The sequence below is a fragment of the Lissotriton helveticus genome, chromosome 5_1 (genome assembly GCF_964261635.1).
Source record: "Lissotriton helveticus chromosome 5_1, aLisHel1.1, whole genome shotgun sequence".
In the NCBI taxonomy this organism is placed as follows: domain Eukaryota; kingdom Metazoa; phylum Chordata; class Amphibia; order Caudata; family Salamandridae; genus Lissotriton; species Lissotriton helveticus.
In genome coordinates, this window is record NC_136065.1 from 288,205,682 (window position 1) to 288,224,176 (window position 18,495).

The following is an 18,495-nucleotide window of genomic DNA, read 5'->3' on the forward strand; positions in this document are numbered from 1 at the left end:
CCGCTCCGAATAGACCACGTCACCGTTCAGGTCCCTCAAGGCTACAATTCGCTCGGGGGCCTGCTCTCTCTTCAGAATCCAGGCCAGGAGCCGCCCTGACTTATCTCCCTCCCTATGAAGGCGCTGTCTATATTGGCCCAGAGTGTATTTGTCAAGCCTATCTAGGATGTCATGCAACCGAGCTCTGGCTGCTTGTTCCTCCAACCTCTGTAGGGCACTAGGGTCTGCAATATGCTGGGCCTGCAGGAGGGAATCCTCCGCTTTCTGAAGGTCCTGGAGGAGCTGTTTCCGGACGCCATAGGTAAGCCCCACACAAGCACCCCTTACCACCGCCTTCAGGGCCACCCACTTGGTGGCCATAGATATGCCCCCCTCTCCCCAATTGAGTTCCACATAGTCCCCAATGGCCGTTTCTAAAAGTAGTAGAGAGTTGCGTGGAATAGAGTGGTGCACTGTCATAGGAAACCAGAGAGTTGCCTGTCACTCAAAACAATGCTGATTATGCTAGATCTGTCAGCAGCCTTTGACACTGTCCCTCACTCCAGGCTTATGGCGCATCTCCCGTCTATTGGTGTAGAAGGCTAGGCCTTGATATGGTGTGCATCCTTTTACGTGGCAGAGGACAGGACATATAGGTCCCTCATTTTTAGGGCTCGCTGGTGTTGGAGCGCGAAGCGCTCCCACCAGCAAAATGTATTGTCACCGTGACGGCTTGCAAGGGAGTACAGACCGGGCCACGCGCAGATTGTGGTCTGTGAACGCGCAGATTGTCAGCGTGCGCGTGCTCCCTTCCTGGCTCCGAATGCGTGCTGCTGCTGGCGCAGGGGCTGCAATTCCACAGCCGGCCACTGGGGACAGGTCCGAGACCGTCAGGGGGAAGCTGCGTCTGAGGTAGGAGCGAGGCATCGCACTGAGCAGTGAAAAACCCCGGAGCAGCAAGGCCCCACTTCCCCCCAAACCTCCGGAGTCCGGTTAGTTTCATTCTTGTTTGTTTTTGCTGTGCAGTTCTTCCGTTTTTATTTGGAAGAGTAGTGTCAGCTTTATTTGAGCAGATCGTGCACTGCTATTATTGAATGCAAGCTTTCCCAGTCTGCCTTTTTCACTTTCGATGGTGTTTGGCTCCTGTGTCTCTTTTTTTTTGTATACGAGGGTGCGCCGCAGACCTCTTCTCCTTGGTGTTTCTGCCTGTGACATTTCACAGTCTGCATATGCTGTATTGTTTATTTAAGCGTTGCAGGTAGAAAAATGTCAGACAGTGCCGAGAATGTTTCACAAAAGCTGTTCCTCCCTAAACCTCTCCTTACTTTCCCTAAACCCCTCCCATTTTGTAAATAATATTCCCCATTTTCCTGCCAATCTCCCTTGATCCCACATTACAACTAAAACGTAGGCTTATGGGTGGAGATCTCCTCCACTTGGCATTGAGCTCCACATAGGAAAGATAGGAGTGACGGTGGTGCATCGGTTTGTGAATAGCATTTTGTAGTAAGTGGGTACTACTCCTGTATTACTACTTAACATACTACAAAATGCAGGTCGTGAACAGACCCCTCTGAATTTCAGAATAAGTACCTTGTCTCCCCAGCAGTGCCTCTAAGCATAGCAGGCTGTCCTGCCGGAGTCAACAAAAGATTTCTTGAGGTAAATGCCCTCCTCCCCAAATGGCCTAAATAAAGTTCTGTTAAGACTTCTTCCTTCCTCCGTGTCCACCAGTGTAACCCGCCTCAGCTCTTTAACACATTACAGAAAGTACTCCAGTTCTTCCTTCTGTACTAGGAAGTGATGCCTGCAAGTGGTTTGAAGAAACTGACATCTCTTTTTACTGGGAACACATCTGCTGCCTGTATACATAAGTGGTGCAAGTCTCCTCAAACACTGAGGCTTTTACAGGCTGCTTCATTAGAATCTGAAGGGTCAGATAACATCTCCCAGTAACGGGCCTTCACGTTCAGCAGGGATAACCAAACTGCTTCTCCTATAGCCTCCTTTTATACTTTATATCCCTCATAGAGTTCACTCTGCTTCTATGCTAAGTCGGTGCACTGCTGTCAAGCATAAAGGCATACACTTGGCTAGTTGTGCCAACCCTCCTCATGTTCATGGCTTCCGCTAGGCACTGTCAGATGCTTCATGATTGTGGTCTAGGATTCTCCATTTCCAACTATACTCAAAATGAGCCAGGTTACTTGTAATGATTAGAAAGGATCTCTCGGTTTAGAGATTCCGATTCTATATACAGGTGAAGGGAACGAATGCAGTATTTCTCTTTGGTACTTCGCCCTGCTGTCATCTTGAGAGAAATGCTTCACACACAGATGGGTGTTGATTACTGATGATGTGACTGAAACAAGGATGCAGTAATATTTATCCACTATCTGGAATGACTATCAGGAAATAAAGGCTTCGAGTAAGTACCCATCTTCTAGCTATACTAATCTGGGAATGTTTTACTGTAGTGTGAATAACAGTTATTTGATGACCAAACTCCTTCAGCATATGCATACACTGATGGGATGTGTTGCCTTCTTGAAAAGGTCCTCCTTGTACGCTCAATGGAGCCTGCTCCAAACCACGTCCCTTCTATCACTCTCATGGAGACGATTGTCAGCCTCATTTTGAGAGCTGTATACAAGGAACACATGTCTTCGTAGCATAAGGTCTAGGTGTAATGTGGTTAAGAGAAGTCAGGCCCACTGACATTGTATGACAGTAGAGGGCCAGTTTGTAGCTGTCTTCACAAAATTATGTGTCTACAAAAGCCAGATTATGCAACATAATGTGACACTGTCTGTTATAGTATTATTTCATTATTTTATATCCAATCGATCCTGGCTTGGGGAAAGTTGCTTCATATAAGTAAGAGTTTAACACCTGAATGCAGCAATCTGCTACTGAAAGGTCAACAGTTAACCTGTGCATAGGGTCTGCCTTTGAGCAGAGTAATGTTTAAAAAATTTCTTTCAGAAACGTCTAGTGGTCCTGGTAATGAGTCAACTTTACCGGATTGGTGGATGACTTTTCATGAAGGACCAATCATCGGGTAGATCTGTCAGCATCACATGAGAGTTTAACTATGTGGTTTGGTTCAGGAATGTAGGAGCCGATTGGAGATTGTGGATAAGCTTTCTACTTGCTCACCCAGCATGTGACCATGAGCTTCTGAGAGTCAAGAAAAGGCCTTGATACTTCTTGGTTTATCTACTGGACTCTGCTATCAGCCTCATTGTTCATATGCGCTTGGTTCCACTAGAGTGCTGTGAGAAGGCATGGCCTGTTGTAACTCAGTGTTCAGAATGAGAGGCACGTTTATGCATTGTCCATGGCAAGCTCGAGGGAGCACTCAGTTCTGTATCTGAAGCCTGTATCATCAGTGGATTCTGAAACAAGACAAAGGTGGAGATTGTGCACATGGGTAAGCTCTGATGGAAGTTGGGAAAGAAATCTCATTGACCTTTCTAAATATGAAAAGTCTGACTGCCGATACAGTCAAAACAAGCTTCCCTTCTTAAAAGTTTGCAGGTTTGTGAGACCGTGGGCCTCATTTATAGGTAGGTAGTAATTGAAAATCCTCTAAAAGTGCCCTGGCAGAACCCCTGCTAGAATAGGTCTGGATCATCCACCTTTGGCTTCCCGCACCTCATAGAGTGGGGGGAGATGGTTTACTTGATGATGGAGCAGCTGCTGACTATGGCATCTGGAATTCCCGGTCCCTTGGCACAAAGCCCTCGAAAATAATGCTGTAGTGACCTCCCTTTTTAAGGTAGCTGCTCCTACCCAGTTTCCCTAATGCACTTTTTGTGAAGGACTGGCATGTAAGCCTTGGTAATGCCAGACATAAACAAGCATTTACAATGCAATAGGTCTTGGGTTAATTAAGTTTGAGCTATTGGCATTGCTAAATATTGCAACACCAACTGCAAAAAAAGCTATTGGTGTTGCATTATTTAGCAATGCCAATAGCTCAAACTTTAATAATGCGAGACCTATTGCATTGCAAATGCTTGTTCTTCAATGTCCCTGGAACGTAGTGTGGGTGCCTCAGGGCTCTTCCTTGAGCTCCACACTGTTCAGCGTTTACCTCACGCCACTAGCCCAGCTGGCGAGGGCCTTGGAGGTAGAAGTGGTCTCGTACGCGAACGGCACACAGCTGTTTTTTCATGTGAGAAGGCAGGTAAATCTATGTATTTCACTGGATGACCATCAATCAACTAAAGCACAACACAGATAAAACCGAAATTCAATAGACAACAAAATGGCAGATCGTCTGGCCTGATGGCACCCCTCCTTTTCAGGCCCCCAGGGGAGAGTAGTCAAGGATCTTGGTGTCAAACTTGACAGCCATATATCTTTTCAACCACTAATTTTGTGGGAGGTGCCTGCTTTGGTCTGCTGCACATTCTACAGAAGATTTTGCTCTTACTCTCATTCTCTGCCAGCAAATTTGTTGTCTAAGCACTCATAACATCAAGGTTGGACTATGCGAATGCCATGTATCTGAGACTATCTGAGAATCCCTGGTAAAAGCAAGAGCTTTGCTCATTGAAAAGCACTGCAATTTGCATTTAAAACGTAGGAAATATGTTGTCAAACAATAGCAAGGTGAAGTCTGAATCACAGAACTGGAGTGATGCAAATTAGCAGGGAATACAGTAGAGTAGAGGCTTTGGTTTAGTGGTCCAAGAAGTCCATTCCTATGGAGTAGTAGTTTCCTACATCTACCTCTGTTGCTCTGGCTCTCCTTTTTCAAGTGCGATAGAATTGTCTTTGGCATATTCCAGTTTGTTTCCCGGAATCCAGAGTAATATGTCACCACTCAAGTTTTCTCGAAACTGGGGCATAGCTTAGCATTTGTGTGGGTGGAGCGGAGAACATTCTCTTAGGAGATAGTCACCAGTGCTGGGAAGGGCAGCTTGTACAAATACGTCTGTTTACGGGACAGAATGTGAAGCACCTGTGCCTACAATCACATATTATGGTCTTTATAATGTGCCTTTGCCCTGTAGAGGCTGCAGATGGCTAGGACCAGTACACTAGTCCCATATTCGTGGAGCTCCCCTGGGGCATTAAGCATTATTAATAAAAGTATTCCTGTCCCCGTGTATACCTGGCTACTAGGACACTTCTGCAGGCCAAAAACAAGTAGACACTATACTGCCGTGGCTCCTTCTTAGCCAGAAACTGAAATCCTGGCAACAAACGGGAATCCCACACTTTGACATCTGTTGAAACAGTTAAATCAAAATATTACAAAATCGTAAACATAGTGTTCTACTTATAATGTGAGTCACTCAATTTTTTAACTGTTGTATGCAATGTCCAATCTGAAAGCTGCAGCCTGCAGTGTTCTAACACCTGTAGCTAAACTGTAAGGTTACCAAATGATTCAATGTAACTGAAGACATTTCCTCTACTCCTGTGCTTTCCTTGTACAAATCTTTATTTTCAGTTATCTTAGTTCAACTGATGTAAACCTGCACCACAACTCCTAGAATATGAGTATTGTTAAAAAAAGGATATCCAGGGGTAGAGCACTTAGTCTTTGGTGGCACAGTCACACAGTAACCTTACTGCAGTGTGTGCTGTGTTATTCTTATGGTACATTGTGTTTCGGTATACTTCAAAAGCTACATTTTAGGCGTTGTAGACAGCTTATGATAGTGACTAAGTAGTATTTTAACCTGCGTTACTGTTAAATCCAAGGTTGCTCCTGTAATAAGTGTGGTTAGCTGGGAGTACACAAAGCCAATCTTTTTTAATTCTCACTGATGGCATTCCCCCAGTTCATGCTGCAGAAGAACAGATTTACTGACTGCAGGCTTCAAGGTTTTCTGATGCTTAGTCAGGCACTGCCTTCTGTTCCATCATCAGAACCCCCTGATCCACACTTACTCCGTCAGTTTTAGTGGACACTATGAAGTTTCAACTATTTTTAGTGGGCCCGCATGAGGTTGCCGTTCCTCCCACTCATCCAGCAAAAAAAAAAGAGGAAATGTTCGAGGCATGTGGGCTGCTGAATTCATATCTATAGCATAGATCGCCGCCTAGTGTTGGGTCCGGATGATTGCACATTGTTGTCCTGGAAGAGTCTTCGAAGTATCACGAGATAGGTGGCTCCTCCCCTGGACTACAGTGCGCATGGGCATCGACTCCATCCCCAGATTGTTTTTTTCCCGCCATTGGGTTCGGATGCATATTTGATCACTCAAGTTCGGAATCGATAGAAACTTTCTTTTCGGCCCAAAGGCCTTTCCTATAGCGTCGGTATTGTCTTGCGTTCGGTGCCCAGCTCTGTTCCGGCTCAGTTCCCGAGTCGGACGTCCAGAGGAGTCGCGTGGCTCTTCGGTGCTTGAGGCCCAGTCAACGCAACCAGACTTATTCGACGACACATCATGGAACGAAGCCCGTTCAAGAGATGCCCCGTGTGCAACTCGAAGTATCCCCACATCGATGTCCACCCGGTGTGCAACAAGTGCCTGTCGCCGGATCACGATGAAGCCAACTGTATGGCTTGTTCTCGTTTTCGCTCCAAGAAGACGATTCGAATTCGGCGCGTGGCGCGCCAGGAGGCCCAGCAGAAGGCCCCTGACCCGGTTAACATTTTCGAGGGGGAAGAAGCAGACGAGCAGGAGGATCGAGAGCCGATTTCAACTCCAGCGGCGGAGATCGACTCCAACTATGACGCAGACGTCGAAATGCTCGACACAGGAGACGTCGTCGACGAGGTAGGAGACGACAATGAGGCCTATGGGGCCACGGAAGATAGCTCAGGTGAAGAGATATGCCCCGTTCGAACAGTAACTAAGGCTCAGGTCGAGGGATCGCCACATGGCCTTACCCAAGATCTTGCACCTGGATCCACGGTCTCGCCTCCGGGCCCGGCTACGGACACTTCTACGGAGCCGCCATTGGTCAAATCGAAACCGAAAGTGAAAGCTTTGGTCTCGACAAAACCGAAAGTGGTAGAGGCGCCTTCGAAACAGAAAGCGCCTGTCGCCTTGGTCGGCTCCACGTCTTCAGACCTGTCGGTGCAGTCGAAGCCAAAGAAGGTTGTCGAACCGGTGAAGTCGCTCAAAGGCGTCCAGCCGAAGACTGGGCCACCGAAACCGCTTGTCAAGGCCGCAGACCCGAAACCGTCGGCGCCGAAGGCCGTCGACACAGACAGAGGACTCGGAGCTCCGAAAGCTGTCGATCCTGCACGTCGGCCCGAAAAGGCCAGAAGCACTGTCGCCCTCGAGTCTGCACATGGTGGTGGATCGAGAACACCTTTCGGGTCGACGAAACCGTCCGCATCCTTCACGAAGCAGGTGTCGGACTCGTTGCAACGCATCAAGGACAAGGCTTCCGCGGTCGATCCGAAGGATACTTTCACGCCGAAGCCTGCCGCCAAGCCGCAAAAGTCGACGGTGCAGATTCAGTTCACGCTGCCGCCGAAAGTGGCGCCGAAGGCGTTTGCGCCCAGGACGGTCGTCGACGCGTCCATGAAGGTGTCCACGGGGCCGAAGCCTACCCCTGCAGTTGTAGGCACAAAGCATCGACAACCCCTACTGGAGGAGCAGTCGGAACAATTTATCGACGCCGACACGGGTAAACTTTCCATCTACAAGCGAAAGATCACACCGGCACAGCCTATGGAGTCCTACACGATTCCTTTGAAGAGGAAAAAGGCTTCTACGGATTCCCCAGTTCTTGTTGAACTGATTACTCCACGTGCTCAGGACACTGCTCCAATCTCGCCCACTTACTCAGATGTGTAGGCTCGGGAAGGGGACGATGAGGAGTACAACTACCCTGCCGACACTGATCCGGAGGATCACCATGACACATGGGCAGATGCTGGGGACCCAGGGGATCCGCAAACTGCCCCGGACACTCAAGTATATACTGTCAAAACCTCCCCTACTGAGGATTCTGCTGCATTTAATGCACTAATTGAGAGGGCAGCTAAGAATCACGACGTCCAGCTGCATGCTGACCCTATTGAAGTGGACTTTCTGTTTGATACCTTTTCCACCTCTGAAAAGACTGTCAAGACTCTGCCAATGCTGAAGGGTGTCTTGAAACATGCTGCAGACATTTTTAAAGAACCCACACGTGCCAGGGTTATAAACCCCAGAATTGAAAAAAAGTACAAGCCGGCACCTGGCGACCCTACCTACATCAAGGGCCAGTTGCCGTTGGACTCCCTGGTTGTTTCTAATGCCCGGAAGAGGGCAAATTCACAGACTACTGGTGATGCTCCTCCCCCTGACAAGGAATCTAAGGTGCTAGAGGCATCAGGGAAGAGGGTGGCGGCTCAAGCGGCCAATATCTGGCGTATTTCTAACATGCAGGAGCTCTTGACCAGATATGACAGGGCACACTATGATACACTTGAAACCCTGTTACAACACTTGCCAGATGAGTATAAGGAGGCAGCAGAGATGCTCATTCAAGAAGGGAAACTCATCTCAAATGCTTCTATTAAGTGTGCACTGGACGCAGCGGACACTGCGGCCAGGGCCATTAACACAAGTGTAATGTTGCGGCGTCAAGCCTGGCTCAGAATCTCCGTGTTCAAACCGGAGATACAGACCACCATCCTCAATCAGCCTGTAAACCCTGATCACTTATTTGGACCTGAGGTGGACACCACCCTGGAAAAAATCAAAAAAGACACCGAAACTGCGAAGTCTATGGGGGCTCTCCAGTCCCAGCAGTTCTGGGGTAGTACTTTTCGTCGCTCAAGCAATATAGGTGTTTCCAGAGGCCAGATGTCCCAGCAAACACAGTACAAAGTGGTGCACAAACCTCTTACAACAAGCAGAGTAGAGGCGGATATCGCGGCAACAGCACCAAGGGCAGAGGTCGTGGAAACAACAACTCCCGATCCTCCGCCGCCAACAAACAGTGACGCCTTGTCACTGCCCCCCGACCATACAACACCTGTCGGGAGGAGACTCCAACAGTTCCTGCCAGTCTGGAAATCCATCACCACAGACAGGTGGGTCACAAAACTTATCCAGTACGGTTATTGTCTGGAGTTAACATCCACTCCACCCAACATCCCCCCAAAGCACCGTCCTATGTCAACAGAGCATTTGCACTTATTGCAGCAAGAGGTGCTCGTCATGCTGCAAAAAGGGGCAATCGAGCTCGTGCCAGTGGAACAAAGAGGCTCGGGAGTGTACTCACTGTACTTCTTAATCCCAAAGAAAGACGGGTCCCTGCGACCCATACTAGACCTCAGGCCCCTAAACCAGTACATTCTCTCAGAACACTTTCATATGCTCACGTTGCAGCAGGTTCTTCCGTTGCTCAATCAAGGGGTTTCCTCGCAACGTTAGATCTAAAAGACGCATATTTTCACATTCAACTACATCCGTCACACAGAAAATACCTCCGATTCACCATTCAGAATCAGCATTACCAATTCAAAGTCCTCCCTTTCGGAGTGACTACAGTGCCCAGGGTGTTCATAAAATGCCTGGGGACAGTGGCTGCGCACCTCAGGAGACAAAACGTTCACGTCTACCCTTATCTGGACGACTGGCTTGTCCAAGCAAAGTCGGCCCAGCAGTGCGCTGCCAACATGTCCCACACCATTCACCTTCTTCACGATCTGGGATTCTCACTGAATTATCCAAAGTCACACCTTCAGCCCGCCCATGTGCGGCAGTCTCTAGGCGCGACAATAAACACTCTGGCAGCCACTGCACAGCCAAATTCACTGAGGATCAACAGCATTCAATTGCTGATCCAGAAATTCAGACCGCAACACTCGCTTCCGGCACGAGTGTTCATGCAGTTGATAGGCATGATGGCCTCCTGCATCTTCATAGTCCCGCACGTGAGACTACATATGCTTGGCACGTCAGTGGAATCAGGCTCACGGACAGTTGAAAGACCTAGTGTTGGTGACCGGTCGGGCATACAACTCTCTGCATTGGTGGAATCCACACAACCTTTGCAAGGGCCGACCGTTCCAGGAGCCTGTCCACAGATCATCCTAACAACGGACGCTTCTCTCCAGGGCTGGGGAGCTCATGTACTCCACTACACCGTGCAGGGACTATGGACGACACAGCAAAAGAAGATGCACATCAACCACCTAGAGCTGATGGCAATCTTCATGGCAATGAAGGCATTCAAGATACATCTGTGCACCAAAGTCGTGTTGATCCGGACGGACAACATGACAGCCATGTACTACATTCAAAAGTAGGGAGGTACACACTCTCCACAGTTGTCTCATCTGGCTCAGAGCATGTGGAAGTGGGCCATTCAGAGGAACATCTTCCTCATGGCGGAACACCTCCCGGGCAAGGACAATCAGATGGCGGACCTGCTCAGCAGGTACAGCCACCAAATGCACGAGTGGGAGATACATCTATCAGTGCTCCACCCGTACTTCCAGCAGTGGGGTCATCCAGAGATAGACCTGTTCGCCACAAGGGAAAACGTCAAATGCCAAAGCTTTGCCGCCAGGTTCCCGCACCCACAGTCGCAGGGCAATGCGATATGGATGAACTGGTCAGGCAAATTTGCGTACACTTTTCCCCCAGCACCTCTAATACCGCTGGTGGCACGAAAGCTAAAGCAACACTCGATGACGCTCATCCTGGTTGCTCCAACGTGGGCCCGCCAACCATGGTACACCACGTTTCTAGAACTTTCCGTGGTACCGCATCAAAGACTGCACCTCACACCCAGACGCAGAGCCATGGCGACGTTCAGCACCCAGATCCGCAACAGCTCAATCTGGCGATCTGGCTCCTGAGGTCTTAGAGTTTGGCTACCTCAACTTACCACCTGACTGCATGGATATCATACGGGAGGCAAGAAAGCCCACCACCAGAGCATGCTACGCAGCAAAATGGAAGCGGTTTGTCATTTATTGCGTGGACCACGACATTGACCCACTTGACGCGTCCACGCACAACATCATTTGTTATCTGTTGCATCTTTACAAATGCAATCTGGCATATGCTTCCATTCGGATACATTTATTCGCCATAGCGGCTTATCTCCAAAACAGGCAGCATCTCTCCCTTTTCCGAGTGCCTGCCATTACAGCTTTTCTAGAGGGGCTCAAACGAGTCATTCCTCCCAGGACCCCACCTGCTCCTGAATGGAATCTTTATGTGGTACTCACCCGACTGATGGGTCCACCTTTTGAGCCGCTACATTCATGCGAGATTCAGTTCTTAACATGGAAAGTGGCTTTCCTTATAGCCATTACGTCACTGCGACGTGTTAGTGAGCTCCAGACGCTCACTGTACAAGAACCATTCATACAGATTCACTCCAACCGGGTGGTGCTGCGCACTAACCCTAAATTTCTTCCAAAGGTGGTTTCACAGTTCCATGTCAATCAGACTATTGAACTGCCTGTGTTCTTCTAAAATCCAGAGACAGTGGCTGAAAGAATACTCCACACTCTTGACGTCAAACGAGCTTTGATGTACTACATTGATAGGACCAAAGATTTTAGGAAGACGAAACAACTCTTTGTTGCCTTTTCTGCACAACACAAGGGCAACCCCATTTCCAAGGCAGGTATAGCCAGGTGGATCGTTAAGTGTATTCAGATTTGCTATCAAAAGGCTAAGCGCACTGTAACGATCCTCCCCAGAGCCCACTCCACCCGTAAGTTGGGGGCCTCCATGGCTTTCCTTGGAAATATACCTTTAGAAGACATTTGTAGAGCAGCCACATGGTCTACCCCACACACATTTACGAAACACTACTGTGCAGATGTGCACTCCAAGCAGCAAGCAGCTGTAGGGCAGGCTGTTCTAAAGACACTTTTTCAAACGTCTGCAGCTGGCACAGGCGGCCGCCGCTAATGGAGGGACTGCTATATATTCTATGCTATAGATATGAATTCAGCAGCCCACATGCCTCGAACTGAATATGCTACTTACCAGTATGCATCTGTTCTTGGCATGTAGGGCTGTTGACATTCATATCGCTCACCCCCCTCCCCGGCGCCTGTAGCGGCTGCAGAATTTACACTTACTCTTAGCATGGCCATCGCTCACACTGTTACACTCCATCTTCGCCACAATGGCTAAAAACAATCTGGGGATGGAGTCGATGCCCATGCGCACTGTAGTCCAGGGGAGGGGCCACCTATCTCGTAATACTTCGAAGACTCTTCCAGGACAACAATGTGCAATCATCCGGACCCAACACTAGGCGGCGATCTATGCTATAGATATGAATGTCAGCAGCCCTACATGCCAAGAACAGATGCATACTGGTAAGTAGCATATTCAATTAGAAGCCCAAGAGTAATTCAAAAGGTAAGTCTGGTAAGTGCCCTCCAACTCCTACAGTATCTTTATTCTTGGAGCCAAAGTTTGGAGTGGTGGTGCCGTCTCATCCGCCACCTGCCTCCCCCTTGCATTACAATTGGGGTCAGCCCCCTCGAGGCACATAGCCCCGACAGGCACAGGTTCCAGCATACCCAGATTTTCTGGTGGTGGAATCTGACCCAGCATAGTTTCTCAATGCTGTTTTCAGTGTCTCTAAATGGGTAACGGTCCAGTGGGGCTGAAAGGCATGTCTGGGTTCATGGCTCTTGCCCATGAGCCTTTTGGAGCCACACCTCTGGCTACCACCCTCCGTCGGGTACCCCGTCCCATGCAAGCACATGAACACGCAATTCCACCTCTGCCATTGTTGTCCATGCCAGGTCCGCCCCGAGAGTGCTCTGAAGTCATTAAAGACAGCCAGAATGCTTTGCACCACATCCTTACGTCCATTCTTGACCCTGTGAACTCAGTGGTCTGTGCTATGGGCTCCCTGAGAGGCATCTGCTGTCATGCTTGGCTTCACACGTCTGGGTTTTCCACAGATGTACAGGCCACCCTCATGGGCCTACTTTTTGACAGTGCCTGTTTGTTTGCCTATAAAGTGTTTAAGCTTTGGAGCGATTTAAAGCTAGCAAGGCTACTGTCAGATCTTTAGACCTCCAACACCCTCAACCTCAACATGATTACAGTCAATGTCATTGCTTTCAAGGCTACTTCAGAGGGTTAATCTTTTGTCAACACCAGTCCGCCTAGACATAGGAAAAACCGCTTCAAACCCCTCTGGTTAGACAATACTGAGGCAGAGCCAGAGGTAAGAGTCGCAGATACCTCCATCCAACCTTTTCCTCCTCCTGTTTCTCTCTGGCACCACAAGGAGAGCAGGTCTTGTTGGCTTCACCCAGCACACCAGGAGCCGGTGGGAGGCGGTGGTGCTTCCTCCTTTCTACCAGCCTTCAGCCTTGAAAGCAATTACTTTAGACCAGTGGGTCCTTCAGATAATAGAAAGGGCGTATGCTACCTCCCAAACCCCACCCATCCCCCTCCCTGTTCAGGGACTATCTTTTCATCTTGCAGAATGGAATTTCAGTGCTGCTTCTGAAAGGAGTGGTGAGGCTGATGCCAAAGCAACGAATCGGTCAAAGATTCTGTTCACTGCACTTCCTTATTCCCAAGAAAGATGGTGGTCTGCGTCTGCTCCTAGACCTCAGGGTCCTGAACCTCTACCTCAGGAAGGAGTAGTTCAAGATGCTGATCCTATATCAGGTCCTGTTGACCTTTGGAAGCGGGGGACTGAATACAGCATCCACCAGAAAGATTGTTGACTAAGGAAATTAACTTTTTTACTAGATTTGCAATTCTTCCCACTTTTTTGCTATACCAATAATATACATTAACAATATATGTACACCACCTCCTCAGGCCACAAACTTCCATACTCTGTTTTCATTCTTGATAATCCACGTTAGCCAAACCAAAGGTTGGTCAGAAAATGTCCAGCAGTATTTTAGATTCCTGAGTGGAGGGTTAGCAGCGGGATCACTACAATAATGAATAAGTGTGTGGCATATGAACCTGTAAAGGATATCAATGCAGAAATGCCGTAGGTGCCGGTAGGCAACAGTTTTCGTCTCCACCCTGTGACTTGCTCACATGTTCTATATTCACTGTCTTTTCTAGTTGGGGTGGGGCTGTGGTATGGGAGCTTGCACTGTGTTCACCCCATTTTTCCTTTAGGTCTGGAGTTTTTGCCTGGTGATTTGGGATATATTATCTGCTTATATGCACTATATTTACCCCGTTCTTCTTCCTGCAGGGCTGTCAGCGGATTGTCGAAGATTGGCAGAGAATTCTAATGGTACAGTCTCTAGTTGTGAGCCCCCATGAAGACATGAGGACCTGGCTCAAGTATGCAAGCCTCTGCGGCAAGAGTGGGCGACTGGTGAGTACCCCTGCACACGTTCTACAGCAGAAGGTGTGAACGTGGAAGTCACCTCACTTATGAAGCTCATCGTTTTTTTTGTCTCCAATAAGGAAACTTTCAAGCAAGATTAAGTTTAGCCAAGTTAATTATTTCCTTCAGTAAGTATGCCTCACTTGCACAAAGAGTGAATATCAACACTCAGTCATGAAAATACCACCATTATTTCAAAGATCTGCTCAGTTAATTACTTCCTGCCTAAGCTTAACAATAGAGATGAATTTCACATCCCGTAGTTTGCCTGGTGGACCCATGGTGCACCTCCAACATTGTGGAGGTGTTTCTCTCTGCTCAACCCTCTGCTGCTAAGCTAGAATAAATTGATATACACTTTCTAACACACATACTTAATTCCTAGTCAAATATTGTAAGGACAATACATTTAGCTTTTTCATTGACTGAGTAATAAACCTCTTTTCACCCTCCATAGAAAAAATGCCTTAGAACAATCTTTTTCTGAATTTTACCATTTGAGTTATATTTATAGAATACTCCGATCAAATCACCTATGGACCGCTTCTACCCTATGATGACATGTGTTCCTCTTTCTCATCTTTTGTTCCATCTATACTTTATCTCTCATGCCTTCCAACACCTCACAAACACACCATCATTACTCCTGGCATGCTGCAGCCCCAACATCACCTACACCGATAGAATCCCTACAGATCATTCACACCTATTGGAAGGCGAAGGCGTCAGCTGTATTTCAACTAAATTGTTGCCCTCTGTTCCATTTAGACAAAAGATTTGCGCTTGGATATCTTAGTTTGTCTTTTTTAACCCTTATTAGGTAGCTGTTAAGCATGTCTCAGCCATAGTGCTTATCTGTGGTCTTAGGTCCTATGCATCGTTCAAGGTGCTTTAATTTAATTTCAAACTTAGTTTGTATTTTATTTAGCCAAGGTACTGGGAAGTAAGAAAGAAATCTGTAGGATGAAGTGCAATGAAATTGTTTGGCCGAACAGAACAAGTTTAACTATTTATATCGCTAGTAGGCATAACTAACAAAAACGATATCTTCTGATGTTCTGCTTCAAAATACTTTTTAACCTGTGCGTAGTTAGCTGTTGCACACCTCAATGAGCAGCAGTGCTGGCTTGAAGTTGCTGCTCATTTTAAATGGCCTTTTAGATTGAAAAGTACCTGAATTTAGCATATGCCAATTCTGGTTGATAACGTTGCAAGTCTCAGAGCTTAATGAATGAAACATAGTAACTCACAATTTTTCTGTTTTGCGTCTTTTCTGTTGGAATTTTGAGGGAGATCCTTAATTGCTCAAGCCAACTTCTGCAATTCTAAAATGATTCCTTTGTCTAACCTTTATCTTACAATATCATTTTGGGCTCCTCTGGCTTTGTCCCTTATTCTTCTTTGTTGGTACATTACCTACTTGTTTGGAATCAGTTGACCAAAAGAAAGTACCGAGAGTAAATTGACAGTTGCAGCTTTGCAGAATCAGTGGGTTTGTCAGTCTCTTTAATGAAAAGAGCTATATACACTGTACTGTTCTCTTGCTCTAACGAAAAGTGAAGGAAGTGTGTCCTTGTCCTTTGTCCCAGTAACATTATATTATATAAGTCTCAATCACTCCTGGAACTGAGGTAGTGAGGGATCATTAAAGCAAAACCAGTATGCAGTTCCTAACAGAAGGTGGAGGAGTTTTATGTGTTACATATGAAATGATAAATTGTATCCATGGGGACTGGATAGCATGGAGAAGAGTTTTCTCCTTCGGAAAAAGACCCTCACACACCCAGCCAGCTAGGTGTCTTGCTTCATCATCGGGTCTGCTCCTTATCGGGACGGCGGTGCAATGCCCGATCAGGCGCCCGTGATGGGGCCTACTTGGCAGAGATCTTTTTTCCTTTAATGCCGGCGGGAGAGGTGCGAGTGAGGGCCCTAGGGAGTGTAGGTGAAAAATAAGGTATTGAGTGTGGTAAACTAAAATAGGGTAGGAGGTTCACTCAAAACAATTTTAATGACTGTGGCCCCTATCCTAATTAAAAATATACAACAAAGATGCTGAGCTTCACTCTGAGGATGTTGTTTGTGGGATTAGGTCAACATGTTTCTTGCCTTAAACCTATTAGATGGCGATTCGTCAGGACCAAGAGGATCTACCTACACTTTTTGGTAGTGGTCAAATTGGATATACAGTGTATAAGTGACCACCAATACAGCACCCTAAAAAGTGGTACCTAGTAGATCAAATGAACACAACATGCAAAATAAAATCGGAAAAAACATTAAAAATGCAACACTCAGTATTCACAGTGGAACGAAGGGCATGCATGTCAATATACCTATTTGCCGCGCTCAAGTGATGCTTAAGAGCGTGAGTGACAAAAGGCATGCAAGTTGTGAGCACACCGTGTCACTTCAAATGGTATTGAGGTAGGAGCAGCTAAAATGCAGAGAAATCCATCAAAACTCACCCAAATGGGGTCACAGCTATGTATCATCAGTACCGGCTCGTGTAGACACTCAAAAGTAGTGCCCTGCTGGAAAAGATGTGGGTACAATTTGTATACACAAGAATGATTAAGGAGAAAAGAGCAGAGAATAGGTTACAAGGACTCCAGACTATGGACTGCACATAGCAGCGATTGTTCAGAGGTACTGACGTGGTCGCTGCCGGGATACGATGCAAATGAATGGTAAATGCCGACCCGACACAAGGGACAAGTGCCGCCCGAGCAACGTGGTAACGATCGTGCAAGACCAGGGCGTTAGCTCTGCGCCGTGAGTGAGCAGACCCGGCCGGGTCTGTTAACGACTCACGGGTGCAGGCCGTACACCCCCATCCCACAAAAAAGCACCAGTGGCTCGGTAAAGCTGATCGCTGCACCATGCGGAAGTCAGGAGGGTGCAGGCAACGTGTGGGACGGCAGTCAGTAGAGAACCATTGGTATCGCGGTGCTAGATTGCCAAGCATGGAGGGGGACCTGTGAGCACGGCTGGGTCCCCGCGTGGTGCAAGACTTCAAACCTCCGCATGGGCAGTGGCCCACTCGATGAAAGGAACGCAGTACCGATCAAGGACATGTCCAGTTGGTCAACGTACTTACGCGCAAAGCGTCGGCCAGGGCGAGGATCCTACCCCCACGATGCCGGTCCGGCGAGAGTGAGACCGCTCCCGGTCTCCTCATTAAGTACACCTGCTAGGCTTCGAGGTGGGGGTGGGACTTCCGGTCACGTTGACGCGGCGTGCCTTGGAGGGCTAGAGCACGGTAGGGTGACTGGGCACCATGTTGGAGTACCCGGAAACAGCACTGACAATGTGAGGCGAGCCCGGGGAACCTGCGACCCATGTCTGGGCCTGTGTATTATTCCTGAGCGAGTGGCAGGTGTCAGGTGAACACAAAAGGAAGACATGGTTAATGAGGTAGGGAGGACAAACGGTTGATCTAGAGTCAAACCGAGAAAGCAATATTGACCATAAGGTTGATCAAAAGGGTTGAGGGTCAGGAATACCTGCAAGCAGGGAGACATCATAACAGGACTGAGCCTAGGGTGACTCGACATGAGTATGGAAAACAAGCTATAGTGAGTCTTTGAGATCGTGTTCTGTAGGCAACAGTTATATGTGTTCTGGATGTAGAGGCAGAAAGGCGGTGGTCACCTATGACACGGGTTAGCAGGATACTGCATATGTGTCAAAGGGCAGATCAGGTTAGTAAACTCTAGGGGATATTGTCATTGAGTACTGATCGATCCGTGGCTAATCGGAGTACCCACCGTTGTTCCATGCGGAACAGCGCATTTTTGGAAAGTCCCGGATGTGCTTCCAATATCCACCATTCAAATGCGTCAGGAGTGTGTCGTGCCTCTTTGAAATGGGTGGTCATTCTGGTGTTGGTTTCTGACACCTAAAGTTACTTCTATGTTCCATAATGCGTACTTTAACCGCTCTGGTGGGCATTCCGATGTAAAGCAGGCCACAAGTACACTTAATGATGTAAACACAGTTGGTGGTATTACAGTTAGTGTGGGTAGCCAATGTCCAGTTGTCTCCATTAGTGAGATTCACTTCTTTGGTCATTTTTGTAAGGTGCCAGACTGCACATGAACCACACGGGTAGTGTCTTTTGACTGGAGGTAGTGCCCACAGTGTTGATTGACCCTTTCTGTGTTGTTTCCGGGGCCTAGTGTTGATCAACATGTCCTTAATGTTGTTGGTTCTCTTGATTGCGAACCTTGGTGCGGGTAGGCTTAGTGA

General features: G+C 47.8%; 1 protein-coding gene across 2 annotated transcripts in view; it reads left to right on the forward strand.

Moving 5' to 3' along the window:
* The window catches only part of MTOR (mechanistic target of rapamycin kinase), an 865,133-nt gene that overhangs the window by 598,346 nt on the left and 248,292 nt on the right, over nt 1–18,495 (forward strand). For both annotated transcript variants that reach the window (XM_078642233.1, XM_078642234.1), the window contains one exon: nt 14,110–14,235. In XM_078642233.1, the coding sequence (XP_078498359.1) occupies nt 14,110–14,235 (126 nt within the window). The remainder of the gene's footprint in view (nt 1–14,109; nt 14,236–18,495) is intronic.